At 37.4% G+C, this 18,468-nt stretch overlaps 1 protein-coding gene across 3 annotated transcripts in view; it reads right to left on the reverse strand.

The window, feature by feature from the left end:
• Positions 1-18,468, reverse strand: part of stxbp5l (syntaxin binding protein 5L) — a 160,974-nt gene that overhangs the window by 37,985 nt on the left and 104,521 nt on the right. For all 3 annotated transcript variants that reach the window (XM_067603186.1, XM_067603185.1, XM_067603187.1), the window contains exons 8-18: positions 15,715-15,838; positions 10,755-10,830; positions 10,079-10,233; positions 8,826-8,898; positions 7,856-8,003; positions 7,276-7,343; positions 6,181-6,221; positions 4,806-5,020; positions 4,221-4,396; positions 3,111-3,236; positions 186-337 (exon numbers count right to left, since the gene is read on the reverse strand). In XM_067603186.1, the coding sequence (XP_067459287.1) occupies positions 186-337; positions 3,111-3,236; positions 4,221-4,396; positions 4,806-5,020; positions 6,181-6,221; positions 7,276-7,343; positions 7,856-8,003; positions 8,826-8,898; positions 10,079-10,233; positions 10,755-10,830; positions 15,715-15,838 (1,354 nt within the window). The remainder of the gene's footprint in view (positions 1-185; positions 338-3,110; positions 3,237-4,220; positions 4,397-4,805; positions 5,021-6,180; positions 6,222-7,275; positions 7,344-7,855; positions 8,004-8,825; positions 8,899-10,078; positions 10,234-10,754; positions 10,831-15,714; positions 15,839-18,468) is intronic.

The following is an 18,468-nucleotide window of genomic DNA, read 5'->3' on the forward strand; positions in this document are numbered from 1 at the left end:
GAAAAGATACAGAGGAAGAAGACAGAAGAAGAGAGAGTAGAGATAGAAAGAAAGAGGACAGGAGAGTAGAAAATACTGTAGATGAGACAGCGAGATCATCTGAATGTAATGACTACATCAGTGACACCTTATTGTGTGGATGTGGATGTGTGTGGCCGGATCCCAGAATTGTGTGTGCGTGCTACCTGAGGTGGACTGTCTGTTCCTGCGGGGGGAGCGGGTAAGGCGCTGGTAGGGATCGGCGGTTCCGTATAGATCCAGGGTCGACATACACAACAGGATGGTTTTCTGCAAGTAGTCCACCACCGCTAGGCCATTACAGTTCCCAAATGCCAAACTGGATGGACACACAAACACAGCAAGGAGGCAAGAGCACATGCACAGAAACACACACACACACCCACATACACACACACACACACAGGCATTTGCATTTACACGGAGGAGAAAGGGTGTTATTCAGCTGAGACATTTACAGTGTTGTACAGATTTATTTCACCAGCTTATTCTCAGTGACAAAAGGTGGTGAATGTAGCACTATCAAATTAACTGTGACAATTTGGTATAATTACTGTCAACAAAAACCTGTCTTTATCTCTGACTGCTCGTGCTGTTGTTTTTTAATATTAGGCTCAGGCTTGATATATCTGGTATTATTTTAATAATACCAGATTTATCATGACCCCCATTGCCACCTGCTACCCCTCTCTGCTCTAGAGCCTTTGGCTTGAGTCATCAAGAGAAACTTGTTTGCAGTAATTTTTCTATTTGTCTCTGAAGGGCGCTCCAGTTGATCACGCACTGAACAGAATTAGACAACAAGTGACTCAATCAGTGGTCTTTTAATTCAGCAGTCAAAAACAAAAATACACAATAAGTACCCTTATTAAGCCTTTCAGTAGGAGCTACAAGCAACACTTAAACACAGCTTCAGTCTTTCAACATAAACAGCAAAAATACATTACATGGAAACTATGACATTCATAGTTCTACGCCAGAGGCTCAACAGCCTTAAAAAAGTGGTGGTAAATAAAGGACTCCTTTTAGAGCCTGTCATCTGTGATATAGTGATCATAAAGGCCATACTAGCAGCTTTAAACAGTCTCCTATTTTGTTACTTACAATTTCAGAATGCCCAAAACAAACTCAACCAGCCAACTGCAAACAGTATCAATAATGTTACTGTTGTGCTAATTTGGATGTTACATCCCTTAAACTCCAGCTATCAGCTATGCAACCATACTTTAATATATTACACTACTATGTAGGTATAAATGGTATAAAAAATTTGAGTAAGACTTGGATTAAATAACAGTGAACACATCTTTTGTAGACATTCATGCTATGAAGATGACCAAAAGAGATGGCCATATGTGGCCTTTGTTGAGATTTTTTTAATGTTTAACAACATTAATGTGGCAGTGATTTATAGTTTTAATAATCTACACTTTCAGCCTTTGTGAAATGTGTTTTTATGTTGCTATGCTATTCATTACTGTGTTGTTGTTATATGATGTGCACTGCCACCACTTTTACAGAGGTCAGTGACGTACAAATACACTGTTCTGCTTGGACTAATAATCAATAATGGTCATTCAAGAACATCATATACTTAAGTGAGGTAAAAAGAAACAGAAATATTTTCTTTTTCTTTTGTGTGAGTCTAAATGAGAATGTGCGTGTGTATGTACAGGCATGTGTGTGTGTTTGTTAGAGGCCAATAATGCCACTGCCTTGACCTACATAGACCTTTTTAAAAAAACAACAGAGCTACTATTCACAGCAAAACCATACACATGCTCCTAATGTCATTCAACTTCTCTTCAAAACCAACATATCTGTGTAATCCTCAATTTTTTTTCAAAGGACTGAAATGTATTAAAAAATGTCAACCATTACTAAAGTCAGCATCGAGTTTTGTAATAACACAATAGCAAAAAGAAAGAAAGAAAGAAAAGGAAAGAAAGGAGACAGTAGACAGACACAAATTGTGACATGTAAGCCCATTTCCCATTTTCACTGGCGGTGTGGTACAGACGCCGGGGTGCGTTGTACCGTCGTTAAAGACACAATGAAATAAAACATACATTTCCCCAGTCCTGATCCTGTGTCCCTGGGCTAATGGTTCAGTTATCTCTTGTTAAATGTCAAATATGTCAAGAAAATCCCTTTTTAGTATTTTTACATCAAAATCCCTGTCTTTTCTTTTCCTGTAATGTTTCCAAATGTTTGATGACTTATTGGCTAACCACACCCATCATAAAAAAAACTGCACTTAACTGCTTGTGTGGGTCTAGCAGAGCAGCATCATAGGGGGAAGTGTGTGTTATATCAGTGGGTAAAAACTTGAATGAGAATGTCTAATTCATTCATTTCTCCCTCGTCTTCCTCCTCCTGATCTAATAACTCGGGTGAGGGAGGGGTGCGTGGAGGCCATCAGTCCTGAAGGATCTGAAGGATTTGATTTAAATCCCTCTTGTAATTGTACACTGCTCACATATTCTGTTTCACTTGGAAACACGTGACAGTGCAGAAGCTAAAGACTCTAATTTCCGTTTCAGTCCGACTTTAAATTAAATTTAGTATAAACAAGACTGTGTACAAGTTCCATCAAATTCTGAATACACACTGTAATGATTTCTTGGGGGTCATAAACCTGCTTATGAGAACACACCAATTTCTGTATTACAACTTTACAGACAGAACTATGCAGCACTGGCTTACACATCTAGCCATTTGCAGTGCTTCTGCTGTCAATTAAAAAACCTCCACAGTCTCCCAGGTGTAATTTGGTAGTGTTTTCACCAGCTGCTTCACTACCAATTATGCTGCTATAAAAGCATAAAGTTATAAAAGCAACATAAAGCTGAAAAATGTTTCTGAATGCAAGGTACCACTGCAATATGACAATCATCGAAGACCACTATATGACAGGAATTGCAGTCCTGAGTGTAGACTAGCATAGATACAGAATCAATCAGTACCATGGCTTATCCATATCCCTAATATAAACATACACATTATGGCCAAATGTGGCTCTGCTAACAAACAGACTGCAATGCATCTGGAATGACAGAAATAAAGACAGACTAATATAGAAGGTGACTTACAGGCCATAAGCAGAGTTGATGTCCAAGCTGGTGATCTGTTGTGGAGGTTCTCCATCTGTCCACAGCAACTGGATCACCAGCTCCGCCTGGTAGCCAGGGGGGACCCGAACCACCCGGTCCTTCACCCTGAAACAGACACAGAGAAGAGGTTAAAGTCCTCCATAGAAACACCGTACATACAGTGCACAGTGAGAAACTTAAACGTGTCATTCGGGCATAAAGGCTTTGCATTTGTGTAACCATCTCCTATCAAACATGTTTGGCTCGATTATAAAAATTCAATGGAAAAGTGAGTGTCAAGAATGTGCCTGTGCAATCATATATATATATATCTAAAACAATCTAAAATAGCATAGGGTAGTGAATATGTCAAAGGTATTAGACAATTTAACCATGCTGGTGTGTCTGCCGTCTGGTTAGGATGCAAAATGATGGATCTCACCAGGTTTATGGGCTTTAACAAGCCAATAACAGCACTTACCTGTATTGTGAATCCACCTGATGGCAGCATAGAAGGTAACCTGTTTTTATATCCCCATATTCCCTGCTACATTAGGAAAGGACACTGTAGTGCAAAAACTGAGGTATTGCCAATTCTGATTCTTAAAAATCTTTCAGATAAAGAGACTCACAATTTAAGAAAAGGAAAGGAAAAAAAAGATGAAAAGTGTAATGTCACTGATTCAAAACCACAACATTTTGATCTTCGTTTATTTTAAAAACTGATGACTATCTACTCAAATAAATAACTTTGCAGCTTGGAGTCAGTGTGCAGCCATTATGTTTTTCACATGTTGATTTCCAATAGCCTTACACCTCCATGTGAATCATAATTTATGTACAACTACACCCTTTCTGAAGCAAAGAAAATAAATAAATAACTCATTTTACTGTTAAATTATAATGTTCCATGTTTGCCTGTTACAGTAAATATTCAGAAGTACTGGTTACATCAATGGCTACTTGGTTCTACAATATGCTTATAATAATCCATAACTGTCATGTTCTAATCTAATAAATCCTGGCACACTACAAGACCGAATGATTTGTTAATATAAATATTTGTTAGTATTTTACAGTGGACCTATGATCTATGTGAAGAGGTCTTACTTGAGGCAGGGGATACTGTCTTTGATACCCTCCAATGTCCCGCTGCCAGGGCTTGCTGGGTGTTGGTGGTGGGGTTGGGGTGAGTGAGAGCCGGGCTCTGAGAAGCAGGGATTATTTTCATTCTCTGATGGAGAGATGACGTCCTCTGACTCACACTGCAGACGCACCTCTAGTGACTGAGGATGACACATAGATATTGGCATTGGCCATCATATTAGATTACTCTAAAAAAAAAATTGGATTCATGTACAGCACATTTAACATTCAATAATCATTTCAAACCTGTAACAATGTCACTACATGCACAAAAAGTGTGGGCTTTCAGTAAATTACATCCACTAAATTAGTGTTAGCTATGTTGATGCAGGTTCCTGACATTTTTTAATGAACTGGTATAAGTATGAGCAGCTTTTACAATAAATCTTCCCCTACAAAACCCACACAAGGCTAAATACATACTTTCATAAACATATTTTCAAAGAATACTCATTTAAAATGTCAAAGCAGGAGTTTGTAAAAAATACTTTACTTGCCCTCCAAATGACTAGTACGTCACCCCTTTACATTAATTTTCATTTCACTCACCACTATCTGAGTGTTGGCGTCGCATTTGCTGAAGCGATACAGGATGATGTGGGCTGAGATGCCAACTACACAAAAGATGCGACTCTGGGGGCACCAGCTGACCATCTGAACAGCGAAGGGGTCTTCCTCCACCAATTCAGCAGCCCGGCCCTCACCTGGCTTTGGCTTTTCAAACACCTTGGAGGTCTTCAACTTGTACAACATCTGTAGTGTGACTGGTAAGAGAAATTATTAATTTTGGTGAAAATACTGTAAATGCAAACATATTTTAAGTGGCTACATGCATATATTGAGGGAAGGGAACGACTGAAATTTCAAGGGGTGGATACACCGATGCATTGAAGGAATTATATGGTCCAGTGCAATGATATACTGTATTAAAATTGTGTTATAGCTAACTTGTTGGTAGGTACTTTGTTGGTCCTGGTCTTTATTTGATTCTTTGATGATAAAAATAATAAAAAAGATAAAATACTAGCAGCTTTATCCTTTAAAAACCACACAATCTACCTTTGATTGGCTTCTGTTGTTCCATTCTGCACCATCCAGATAATATTACTTTGATATGCAGTCTCCTTTGGTGAGTCATTTTCATCAGGCACCAGTGTTTGGCACATGTTTAAAAGGTATTAGCGAAGTAATGTGACCGGCTGAGAAGTAATTAGCACTGCAGCCCTCTGATTTATAGACCACTGCACCCAAACCTTTGACACAAAGCAGCAGTGTGCTTTCATGAATGAAACTAGCACAGGTGCCTGGAAATGCCTTCATTGTCTGTGATAAAAAAGAAATAAATAAGAAAATAAACAATAAAAATATTCTGACAGCCTTCGTGCTTCAGGAACTTGAGTGTGTTTTTTTGACAAGAGGAAAAATAAAAATAAAATGAGTTAACTTGTTTCTGTCTTCTTCTTCTGTGGTCTATTATATAGTATCATTACCAAATCAAGCCAGCATGCTAGCTAACTAGCATACATATTGTTGGAGATTGGTATAAATAGGTTTGAACTCTTTGACTGAGCTAAATTAAGTTCTCTAGGAGGTCCTCCAATAAAAAAACCTTTTTAATAAAATAAAAAAATATATATTTCAAAAGGTTTTCAGACATCCACAACAATACAAGGTTAGATTTTTTTTAGTGTGTACCCATCTGTGAATGTGACAGTGGACTATGTGCCTAATTTGTTAATTAACTGAAGTAACTGATTGAAAAATATTGTTTACTTTGCATGCTATGTAACAAAAGCCTGAGTTGGACAAAATATAAAAATGTACTTCCTCATTTGATCTTTATTCTTCTTTAGGTTACCACAATTTCTGTGTAGCTGTGTAGCTTAGACAGCTAGAAAGAAAGAAAAGCTTAGAGTGGACTTACTTGCAGATGCATCCCAAAACTTAATTGATCCGTCAGCATGTCTGAACAAAGACAAAGATTTTTTTTTTAATATTAGGCAGAATTAGCATACTTTATTAAACTAAACATTGATCAAGAAATGAAGGGAATATATAGGAGATTTTTGTTATTAGATAGTAAACAGTATAGAAGCAGACAGGAAACAAGGGTCTATTATACCCAACAAGATACAACGAAGGTGTCTTAACCACTCGGTTCTCAGGACGCCCTTAACTGTGCTCTTTGCTTTAACACAATAAATTTCCAACTGTAATAATCATTAGCAAAAATGTTTCTTGCACCTATTTTAGATATCTGTAATAATTATTGATTACAAACGTTAGACTGTGCAGGAATCTTCAGAGGGCAGTTCCTGGTGTAGTTTCCGGTAACAGAAAAGTGGAGTTGAATTTTTGGTCTACTCTGGGACAAAAAAATGAGCCAAGAATTTAAGGATTTTTAGGGTTATTCAATAAAAACTGAGTACTACAGAGAAAATATCTCCTTTTATATGGCTGGACTGCTGCTGATATCAGTGAGTGCTGCCTTGAAGCAGACACCACCTTGTGTGCTTGCTTCAGAACAGGTTAACGTCTCTGCCAACCCCTTACAGTGCAGAATGGCCCCAGGCTGTGCTGTGCTGACTGTGCTGGGGTTGGTACACAGCCTTATCAAACTTATAAGGCATGATAAACACAAAATGTAAATCAATATCACTTGGTCCTGTCATGGTGTAAGTGAGGACACGCATGAAGATGCTCTTCTAATTGTTATGTGTGATACTGCACTTCCTGAACAGTTTGGGTTAATGGTTGCAAAGAAATAAGAGACCAAACAGTTGTTCCTGGTCAGTCTGGCTAGAACAGGACCTGACAACCCTGTTTAAACACATAATTATAATTAGGAGAGGCATAGTATGTGCAAACCATGTGCACAAAGAAGAGCTCAAACAAAAAAAAATTGGACTACATAAGTTGATTTTAATTTTTTTGAGATAATCACTGGGAGACGTGCTCTGATTGTTTACAGTAGTGGGTCTTTCTGCACCTTCAAAATATAATAATCCGCATTTCTTACCCTGTGATGATGATCTCTGGGTAGGTGTGGGAGCCTAACGTCCACGTTCCTCCACCAATGGGCCACTCCTGACACAGTTACACACAGTGTTTATTTGAATATTTAATCTAATCACATCATCTTTTGCTTTTCTTCCAATGGGCCATATTGATAAGACTTTCCAGTAACACAAAATTATCGTTTTGGATTTGTGCTTTACTTTTAAACAAAACATACTTTCATCCTCAAACACAAAAATGTACTGATTAAAATGACTCATATGTTAATGTGAATCCTTTATTTGCTTCAAGGTAATAGCAGCAATCATTTTATAAGGCTGAATAAGTAAAATTCTGAATATCATTCACATTACAGTTTAATGTTGGAAGCCTTGAGAGACAACAAATATGTGTAGTTTCTTATCAAAGTGCCAAAACATAACGGCAAAGACACACCGTTACACAATCATCTTTATACCTTTTTAATAGAATCTGTCAGTGTAAAGAAGTCCCTTGCTCAAATATCTTAAGGATGAGGTTGAAAAACAAGACAAATACATCATGAAAAAGGGTTTTCCTCCCTCATAATTCTGTTCTCCTACCTTTTGGCTGTAGCCGGTCTTCTTGTGTTTAGCTCCTATGGAGTACAGGATGGGGATAATGTCGGGAGGACATTCTGCAAAATAGGCTGTGCAGGTAACTGGGGACTCGTGGATGTCCATGGGGTAAGGATTCTCAAAGACAGGGAAGCTGTAAGATACATAATTATGATGTGCTATAATATGCTGTATGCACAAATTGGGAAGAAAACAGAGAAGGGAAAGACAGGGAAGAAAAGTTATTATGAAATAAAAAGGAAAGAAATTAATGCCTGTTTATACTTTTTCTGGACATGTTAAAACTGCATTAAGCCTAAATGGCCCTGTTATGTTCTTTTTCAGGAGGTATTTATATCTAATAGCTTTAATAAGTTAACCTAATTAACTGAGTAACCTAATTTCTACCTAAGTGTTTTTGCTGTTATTTAAATGGATTCCCTGGCCTTAGGTGTTAATCATTCAAAACTGCACCACCGTCACCACGTCAGCACATTTCCCCTTCACCTTCATTCTGTCCAATATGGATAATAATTTAATTTAACTGGAGTTGCAGCATTTCCACCCTGAAAGCAATTTCAAAAATCTTACTTCAAAGGCAAACATCTGACCTCTCGTTCTCCCTGAAATATAGATTTGTGTGACACTGGTTATTTCTTTAATAGGTAACTATACACTCAAATTCTGTGCTGGAGGACTGGAGAGCAACGACTGTAGGAAATGTGGCCTCATCTATATAGTGTTTGACACGCCTATGTGATTATGTCTAAAAAAGAGATTTAGTGTGTAGTTACCCTTTTCCTTTTGCTGTTGACTGTGACAGTGTTTGGCTAATGGATAAATAGTATGTGAAGTGTTTTCCCTTGAGGTGATGCCAGGTGTTATCTTCTCATTTCAAAAGGTGACGTGACGATCTGACATCTGTCACATGCAACTTAGCAGCTGGAAGGTGTTTTTATATCTGTGAAACACATACTTGCTCTGTGTCAGATCCACCACAATTAAGTCCTTCTCCAAAAGTACCACCACAGCATACGGCTCCTGGACCTCTGTAAGATACAAAGCCAAACTGAAGAGGATAATGCTTAATCCATATTTACAGCAACTATAATCCCAAACAGACTTTTTAAAGTGTTTTAAAGTGGTAATATTTCATTTATCCACAGAACTTCTTACGACATCCACTGAAAAATGTAACCCAAACTACTATGATAATCATTTCTCATTTGTTGATTATATTCAAAGCACAGATATAAACTACCGATTGAAGAAAAACACAAAGTAAGCTTTGAATAATCCAGTCAATGGTTTCATTGCACATATTGCTGCTTTGAAGACATTTCCAGAATTGTCAGTCCTGCAGGAGTTAAAAAAAAACATTCTACTTGATAAACAGCAAAGAAAATCTTTAAAAATCTACTTTCTTTGCTGTGGGTGACATTTGTCATCTAGCAGAGGGACGGAAGAGTCTTTGAGGGTTTGAGGCATATCTTTAAAAAAAGAAATAAATGTTGTCATAAGATATGCTAGGTTTTCAAAGTTAGGCCTCTGTTTAACTTGACCTGGATGTAACCAAACATCTAACATGTAGAAAATATGATTATACAGACACACAAATGAGGGCTACCCTAAACCAGCATGTTACATGTTACTTATGATATTTGCAATGTGTGTTGAAAATAATGAGACTATTACTACTACTACTGTTTTGCTTATAATTCTGTTTTTATCAATCCACAGAATGCACCACAGAGATAATGCATTAAACAAAATAGACCATGGACAATGTATCTGAGTGCAGATATTTGCTTTAATCTCTTGCCTGCTATTTATTATTGTACAAAAAGATACTCTAGGTCCTTGCCAGCAGCATCGTTAGTTAAAAATCATTATGATTTCTTGAGATGAGTGCTTCCTACTGTTATACCTTGACCTCACAACATTAAGATATTCTCTGGGTTAAAAGTTATCTTCCTTCTTATTAGATGACTGTTGTTTGTGTATTTGTTTTTTTTCTCTTTTTGGTTTGTGTGTTGATTTTTATCTATTTTTTCCTGCATGGCTAGATGCTGCTACCACACATATAATGTAGTGGTAGTGTACAAAGTGTGTATATAGTGAGAAAATGTTTTTACATTAACCTGCCCTTTCAAACCAAATAAAAACCACATTGAGGTGAATTTTGAACACATGTAACATGTTTGCCGTTATTTGTTTTTATGCACTCACCGTTGTTGTAAGGAGTCTCACAGAGGGCCATGAACTCTACTATAGGATAGTCCATCTCCAGCACAGTGATGGCCTTGCCGTGCATAATGGTTAATGTTGGCCGCCGTCCTGCCTTGTCGTAAGAAAGACCCCCAGAGAAGATGACAAAAGGCTCGCTGTTGTGGAAGGAGAACAGTCAGTTAGTCTGTCTCAATGCTAATAGTTGAAACTGACCAGCCAAAGTCAGTCAGTTAATCTATCCAGTCAAATAAAATGCATGTGTTTAATTATTATTATTATTAGTGCTTGTCCTCCAGAAAGTACACCAAGAGTTATAATCAACCAGCTGGAAGCCAATTTGCTGTTTTCATCTGACATACTGTGGAATGGCTCAATGAGTTTCTACCTATGCTTATATTCATACACTAAATATATCAAATATTAACTGAATATTATATTAAATTAAATATATTTGTTTGGGGATTCTTTAATTTACTTCTGTTGGTGTTTTTTGATAATCAACAGGTGGGGTCAAGTTGTCATAAGCAACCTTTTTAATACACTACATTAATATATCACCACAGAATAAATCCAAGACTTGCCATGATTGTATTCAAATCATAATTTCGCATAATCAGGAAACTTAAGACTTGAAATCAGGAAATCTGGATCTGATATTTGTTTAAAATGCACTCGCCTGCTCCTTGAGGTCTTGTACTCAACTTTGAGTATCGGTTTACACGACTCCTTCCTCCCATCCTTTTGTATCTTTCCTGAATTAGAAGAAAGGGCAATATTATTATTATTATATTTATTATAATTATTATCAACAAAAAACAATATTTCAAGAAAATATCACAGTTTACTGTAAACATCTTGAGGTCTTTTCTATCATCTTAGCTCTATTCACACTAATACACACTTTTTGGCATGTCAGCAGTTGTGTAACATTAGACTGATATCAGTTCCTCTTTGGTGTGACAATTCAATTTACTAGATCATAAGCACACTGTAAGTACAAATATTTACAAGAGGAGAAAATGCAAAGCACAACTGCTGCAACTTGAGTTACATGAATTATGGAGAGTGGCCTTGAGGAGCAAAGCCAACAACATTTCATAATATGAACCAACAAAGCGGAAACTGTATTTGTATACAACTGTCATTGTGCATCTTGTTAATCTCCTTTTCCCATTTCAAGCTATTTACTTTATTCAGGATAACAATCTCCATACCGTATTCACTGAACCAGTGCATGACTCCAAGCTCACATCCTTTTCCTGTACAGCTATAAACACAATGTAATGTAAGCCTTAACGGACACTAATAGGTGTCTTTATAAAACTGACCATGACATAGTTTCATGAACTCTACTTGGCAAACACTAAAAAGTGTTTTTGTTCCCACTTTCCACTTCACTTTCTGATTCCTGTGTACTGTGCTTCCTATTCCTCCTTTCCGAGACCATTATCAGAGTTAACACATTAAAGAAAGTTATTTTTCTCCTGATTTACATAATGAAATGATGTTGCCTTTGATATACGAAAGAGGAAGTTTCTGAACTGGAAGGCAGTGGGGCCTTGGGTTTACCTCAAGGGGATATCGCTCTGAACAAAAGCCCAGCAATTTCTGAACAAATGAAGAGAGCATGGAAGGAATAAAATTTCTAAACTGTGAGACTTTGATTGTTCCTGCTTTCATAAAACGGAATACAGCAATTTCAATAATAGCCCTTTTGCTAGATCCTCTAACAACAAATGAACAAATAAAAAGTTTTCAATAAGCCAACTGCTAGTCCATAACACATCTGTGCTGCATCTATTAGTATTGCAGCGGCAGTTTCAACCTGTATTTTATGTCTCAACACAGTGGAATGGAGAGGAATATTTCTTAACACACTACTTTTTCTCTAAAAGCAGATATTTTGGCTCTGTGATTAGTGCAAATAAAACCAACCATTCATCCAAAAAAACAGGAAAAACTCGAATGCAAGGAAAAATAATCGTTGCACTGAGGTTGCACTAAAGTGCTTAGAGTGGATGGTGGGTGTGAAAAGCAGAGGCCGTTCTGCATCCCACATGTTGTAAGGCGTAGGCAGCTCGACACTTGGTTGAAGTTGGGAAAAGATCACAGTTTGGTTAAGTCAAGAGCCTCGGTCCTGTGTTTTAAGTCAGCTTTGTAGACACAGTAATCATGCTTTAGGTGCCAGGGATGGATATTATAGGAAACACATTAAATATATTGACAGTGAATGTTTTTCAGACATATTAAGAATAGATATTTTGAGTTGAGCAGTGAAAAGTTTGCAAATATTTGGTATAGAAACTGTATCAATATGAAATGCAATCTGGGCAAAATTATCTTTCCTACACATATAGTACGTACGTAGCTTGCCACTTTTTGTTCAGGTGGTTTTAAGCTGTTTTCAAGTTGTTTTGCAGCCAAAGCTCTGGGTAACAGTACCTTATCATCACTGATCAGGCTCAAAGGTACAGGATTACAACACACACTGAAATGTCAAATCAGGTGAGAGCAGAGAGAAGAAGAAGGAACAGCAGAAAAAAAAAGAGTAAATGGCAAATCCCGCTAATAATGCTTTGATATCAGACAAACTCACAGTTCTAATAAGATTTAAACGTAACATAGTCCATTTTTATTGTTACATATCAGTTATTGTGTACACAGTCTGTTATTTACTATGTAATCTGTAAACGAGGCCACATATGAAAGAAGAGTCATCATCATCATCTGGGGTACAACAGAATGACAAACAGGGTGTTTATTGTTAATTCCCATCTCACCTCATGTTATTTTTTTTTACCCTGTTGATTTTAAAATTCTGCACATGTGTCTGTCTGATGAGTTATAGCCCTTCTTTTAGATAAATGTCTTTGTTCTCGTCTGAATCTCTCAGTCTGTCTTGTTCTGTCACCTTGCAGCCATCAGTCTTCTCCTTTTCCCTTCAGGTTATGGAACATTTCACTTCCATTAGTGTGATGATAACTGTTTGGTTTATTTGTCTCTCAAAGACACAAAACAATGACTGAGAAACAAAGAGCGTGCTAAAACTAAAGTGACATATATATATATATAGTATCTCCCATGCCGCAAGTTAGATTGACGTGAAACCTTGAATACATTTCCAGCTGTTCTTGTGTTTTAATAACAACATTACTGCTATATTGGATATTTAACCAATTTAGATTTACTTTCTGGTGAATGACTTATTATTCTCATCAGGTACGCTGATGACACCTAGCATAGAGAGAGTAATACAATTTGACTTGGCTGATGGTGTGTACCCCAACACAGAGTGGCACCATGCTTCAATTCATTACACAGGAGCAGCAAGCATGAGTCAACATTAGAGGGGAGCTGGTGGCTTTAGATAAACTCAATTTTAAACTGTTTTCTCAGTAGGTGCTTTGGAATAATGTTTTTCATTTTCACATGGAGCAAAAATATCCCTTGTGTCTGTTTTTTTTTTTTTTTACTGTAAATATCAACCTTTAAATGGTACAGACTCACCATTCTTGGTTAAGCTATTACTTCCTTCGTAATGCTCAAAAACACAGACAGGTTTAACAAACATTACTCTTCTGTACACTCTATGCTGATTAACTAAATCAAATGATATGATGCTGATTAATTGACATGATAAAGAACAAATTAGTGTGTCTAAAAGCACACAATACAAAAAATAATGTGAGGCTGGATTAATGGTATGGCTGTGTCATTGTCAGTGTTGTTAGTGGGGTATGCATTGGTTATACGGTTATTTCATGGTGTCAGCAGACAGCAGGTTTAGGCTGAGGTGGACAGCTGGGCCTCTGGTCTACCTCTAGATCACAGCATGACATCTGAGCACAACAAACAGCACAACCAGTGACAGCAGCGTCCAGCAAGCACAGCAGGAAGCAGAGCGCACAGAACCACACGAATGTGAGCGAATGTGAAGGTATTTTAATAAGATGACAAATCAACATAGATGTCGATGGGTGTGTCGGTGTGACGCTTGACCTGCAGTGTCTTGCCAAAATTAGTTAATTGATTTAGAAAGACTGTTTCATTCCCAGGAGACGCCATGTTTACTCTTCATTTCTCTTCTTTTTCATATTCTTAGTTCACCTGCACTCGTTTTCAGCTCCCTCTGTCCTCTCCCTTCCACTTCCTGTCACTTTCACCCTGTGAGTAATACCAAATATCTGACAAATATCTAGCACATAAACAATTTCCTGGCATTTCATGACATCATCGGGCCTCTTGCTCTGTCCCTAAAATTTATCGCCCACGTCCTTCACTCTTGCATTCCTGTTTTGGGATTTTGCCTGAGATTACAACACACAGCAAGAGACTATTCATTGCCAGTGATCTGACAAGGTTCAAGACATCCTCATAATGAAATGACCACATAAGTCGATTGTAACTGCCCTCCGGAATGACTCATAGGAGCATTTCCAGAACCTATAAGACAGTATTTTAATATGCTGCCTCTATTGCTAGTAATAAATAAAATAATGATATTTTATGGTGTGACAATACTGTGGTTCAGGTCTGGTTAGGTTTAGGGACAAAAAACACTTGTTAGGGTTCGAGAAATATCACGGTTTGGGTTAAAATGATTACTTCTGGTTTGAAACGGGAAGCAAACAGCGGTCTCCTGCAGCTAAGTCCACTTTTTGCCATCTATCTATCTAACCATCCACCCAATCCGCCACCTCTGGATATGAAAATTTTTCACCTTATATCGACGTCATCTGAACTGCTATGCTGAATTACTATGGCTATTACTATATCACTCGATGGTGCAAATGTAACTATAGATTGTTTTGCCAGCTGAATTTTCGACCTATACTGTCATTTTTCTTGTGAGGACGGACTGCAAGGTCTAGATGCTCTGCGAGTACAGAGTGGGAAAGAAAAAGAAGGAGGACTAGACAGAAGAAGAGTATATAGATACACAAGGTGTGAAAGTCATTTAACCAAACCAGTGTTCAAGTAGTCTTACCTGAAAACCAAATATTTCACCGGCTGACACATTACAATCACTTTGATTATTGAATTTACTTGGTCATACATTCTCAATGTGCAGACATCTGACAATGAGTGTGGTTTGAACATTTTATGGCTGGTTACATTTAGGAAAAAAAACACTCTACACAGCTTGCATTTGGGCAACACAGTCACACATCACTGAGTTTATCGACTGTGTCTGTCTGTTTCATGTCTAAAAAATGACATCCCTAAAATATTTTGCATATTGTAGTGCTCACACTGCTATGTAATGTTTTAATTTGCAGAAAACAGCCTCCATCTGTCTAATGTTTTATTCTCACATAAAATACCAACAGTTTAAATTTTACAGCTCAGAACTAAAATAAACATAAAGCTTGTCCTGTAACTGTCCTTGAACTCAACTCGAATGGGCTGTTTTCAGTCTGAATTTAGACTTGAATCCCACTGACATCCTGTATAGCATTATTCAATTCTACAATAAATCCATTATATCAACTTTATCCTTGTTTACAGTGTGTTCTACTTTCATCAGCTGTATTACTCAACAGTACAAGGATCTGGTTTTCCAAGCTCGGGATCATCAAAGTTTCATTCTTTTTAAAAAATTTTTTAAAACCGTACTCTTGAGTTTTATTTCTCACCGTGAGGAAAGGTGACCTGGAATGGCTTGGTGGTGTTTCTGAGGTTCCAAAGGGTCAGGCTGCCGTCTGAGTGACTGCACATGAACTGCTTCCCTTCATGATGCCAGCCGACTGAATGGATGGCCTGCATCAAGAGGGAGTGGATATATTTACAAACATTTCATGTCTATTTCAAAATGTTTGAGATGAGTTTCAAATGTTTAATATTCATTTCAGTTGTTGTGCAGATGTCAAAAACACATCGGAACAGAAATGGAAATAAATCCTTCAAAAAAATGTTTGAGCAAAGGATGAATTTACAGTTTTTTTTTTCAAAGGATGGTTTGCAATTCATGCTTTCATCCAAATATGACAGCAAAAATGACAATTGGCAATATCCTTATGCACACAGTTACACAGCTGACTTTAGTAAAATATGAAAGAAAGCAGATATTATAGCTCTTTGATGTTTACGATGTTGGCTTATCACCAATGTATTGGTATCAGCATACAGTATATTGTATGGCTGATAAAATACATGATACATATGGCAGAAAAAAAAACTCATTAAACAGTGCCATCATTACATAGTTTGTCAAAATACCCTTCAGCCACTCTGTATATTTGTCACAACTGTTTTATAAAAGAGTTCCAGGAATAATCAAGGTTTGTATATAAGATTTATTTTATGTTTTAAATATTGTCATTTGCCCCACAGTCTGTTGGACTTTAGCAAGTATATTCAGATGCCTTTCATCTGACAGATCTGTGTGCTTTCTATATGGAAAGGGAGAAACCATAAGGGACCACAAGCAACATTTTTACTCAATGTACTATAGCATAAAATAGCAACACATCTGGGTCTTTGATAGATTGTAAATTAATATTTATGACTCAATGGTAGCTTTCTAGATTTGAAAGCAGTATAGGACTTTCTGTCCTGTACTGCTCAGTGATGCACAAGTGGAACTACTTTAGCTATGAAGATAAAAAAGGTCATTTTCAAGCCAAAATAGCAAATTACAAAACTGTAACGACGTTCATGAACCTTTCTTTCCTTCTGTTACCTTGAATTCACTTCATATCTGCTATTGTCTGCTAAGCCCATTGTCCACCTCCCACATGATCTGTCAAACAACCCGGTGTCTACCCATTTACACATGCCTAAATGATAACCCCCCCCTCTCTTTCTGTCATTTCGATGCAGTTTTAGTGCCTTTTTCACACCATCACCCACCACTGACATAGCAATGTTCCCAAACTCAGAGGGATGACTCAAGCCAGAGTAGGAGAGGTCACTGGGAGTAATGTGAAAGAAAGCTAGAAACAACTGAGATTATTTTCACCTTGCCTGCAGCACACCACAGGAGAACAGACCACATGTGCACACTTGAGCAATTGGAGATGGAATTCAAACAGTGTCATATTTCTGCATGTCTTTGTGTCCGTGGCTCTGCATTATGCACCCAGTCAACCATATAAACCACCCATACGAATGCTTGATAGTTTTACTTTTGGCATATCCGACATGAGTCAGCTTACAACTGGGATACCGCCAAGGTCAAAGGTTTTCACAGAAAGCAGAGGACTTTTGAAGGCAGAGTGGAAATTAGTTTAATAGCGTAATCAGTTTAAACTCTATTTACCCCACTTTAGTATGCCAGTCCAAGGTTAAAGGTCCGTAGAGACCTCTGTTGGAACTTTGCTCTCATTAGCTGCAGTAGTTTAATCATTCTTCTTGGACAAATGTGACTATAATTGTATTAATTGGAGTACATGGAACATCCCATAAGATTACAAAGGTTATAGGTTGCTTGAAGCTTCCATAACTAGACTACTACAGTTGCAAATTACAGTTTTCTTCACACACTGTACATATGATTGATTTGGTACGGTGCTTTTGAAGAAAAAAAGAAAAAAAAGGTGTACAACATAATGGATGCAAAATATATAACACAGCCAAATAAAATACAACACTACAGCCAAATGTAACTTGTTACTCGACATCATCAGTACAATTATACAGCTTTTCATTTACACCAGTAAGAGTAGCTGTAATTCAGTACTTCCACCCTTGTGCGTTTGTGAATTATAACCGGTGTTGGTTTTTCGTACTCGTCTGAAGAGGTGTGAGACAGAGCTGCCATGCTATGCTGGATGTGATGCACATGAAAACCACATTAATGAATGTGAGCAGGATGTGACTCTTCACAAGAGATGGGACAGGAGATGAGAGCTCGGCTGCAGCGGATAAGGAGGATCAGTGCCATGAAGTGAAAATGTCTGAGGGGCAAATTGGGTTTGAAACCACAGGGGTTAAAAAACAGATTAAAATAGACAGATGTGTGTCTGTGTGTGTCTGTAAGGAAAATTCTCAAACAGATGGTACAATTTTAATTTTATAATCACTGTAATCACTTTTGCAACTACATGAAACCATAAATTGCATTATACTATTATTATACAGTGGATCAGCTATTTATGGTGCTCTCTCTTTAAATATATTTAAAATAATATCTCCTATTCATTACAGTTTTACATGGTAACTAATAGCACTGCAGGCACCATGCTGCATACACATTATATAAAACGATCCCCCTCACAGTGAGAACACTATTTTTGGGGGGAATGAAATAATAACACACATAACACTGTAGTTTTCACCTGTTTCAGCTGATAGTGCTGTGTGAGCTGTGAGGGGCAGCTTGGACTTGTATGAGCCTGCCTGGGTCCTTTAATTGCAGCTTCTTGTTCAAAAAGCAGTAATTGGTTGGC

The sequence above is a fragment of the Thunnus thynnus genome, chromosome 11, assembly GCF_963924715.1.
Source record: "Thunnus thynnus chromosome 11, fThuThy2.1, whole genome shotgun sequence".
Taxonomy (NCBI): domain Eukaryota; kingdom Metazoa; phylum Chordata; class Actinopteri; order Scombriformes; family Scombridae; genus Thunnus; species Thunnus thynnus.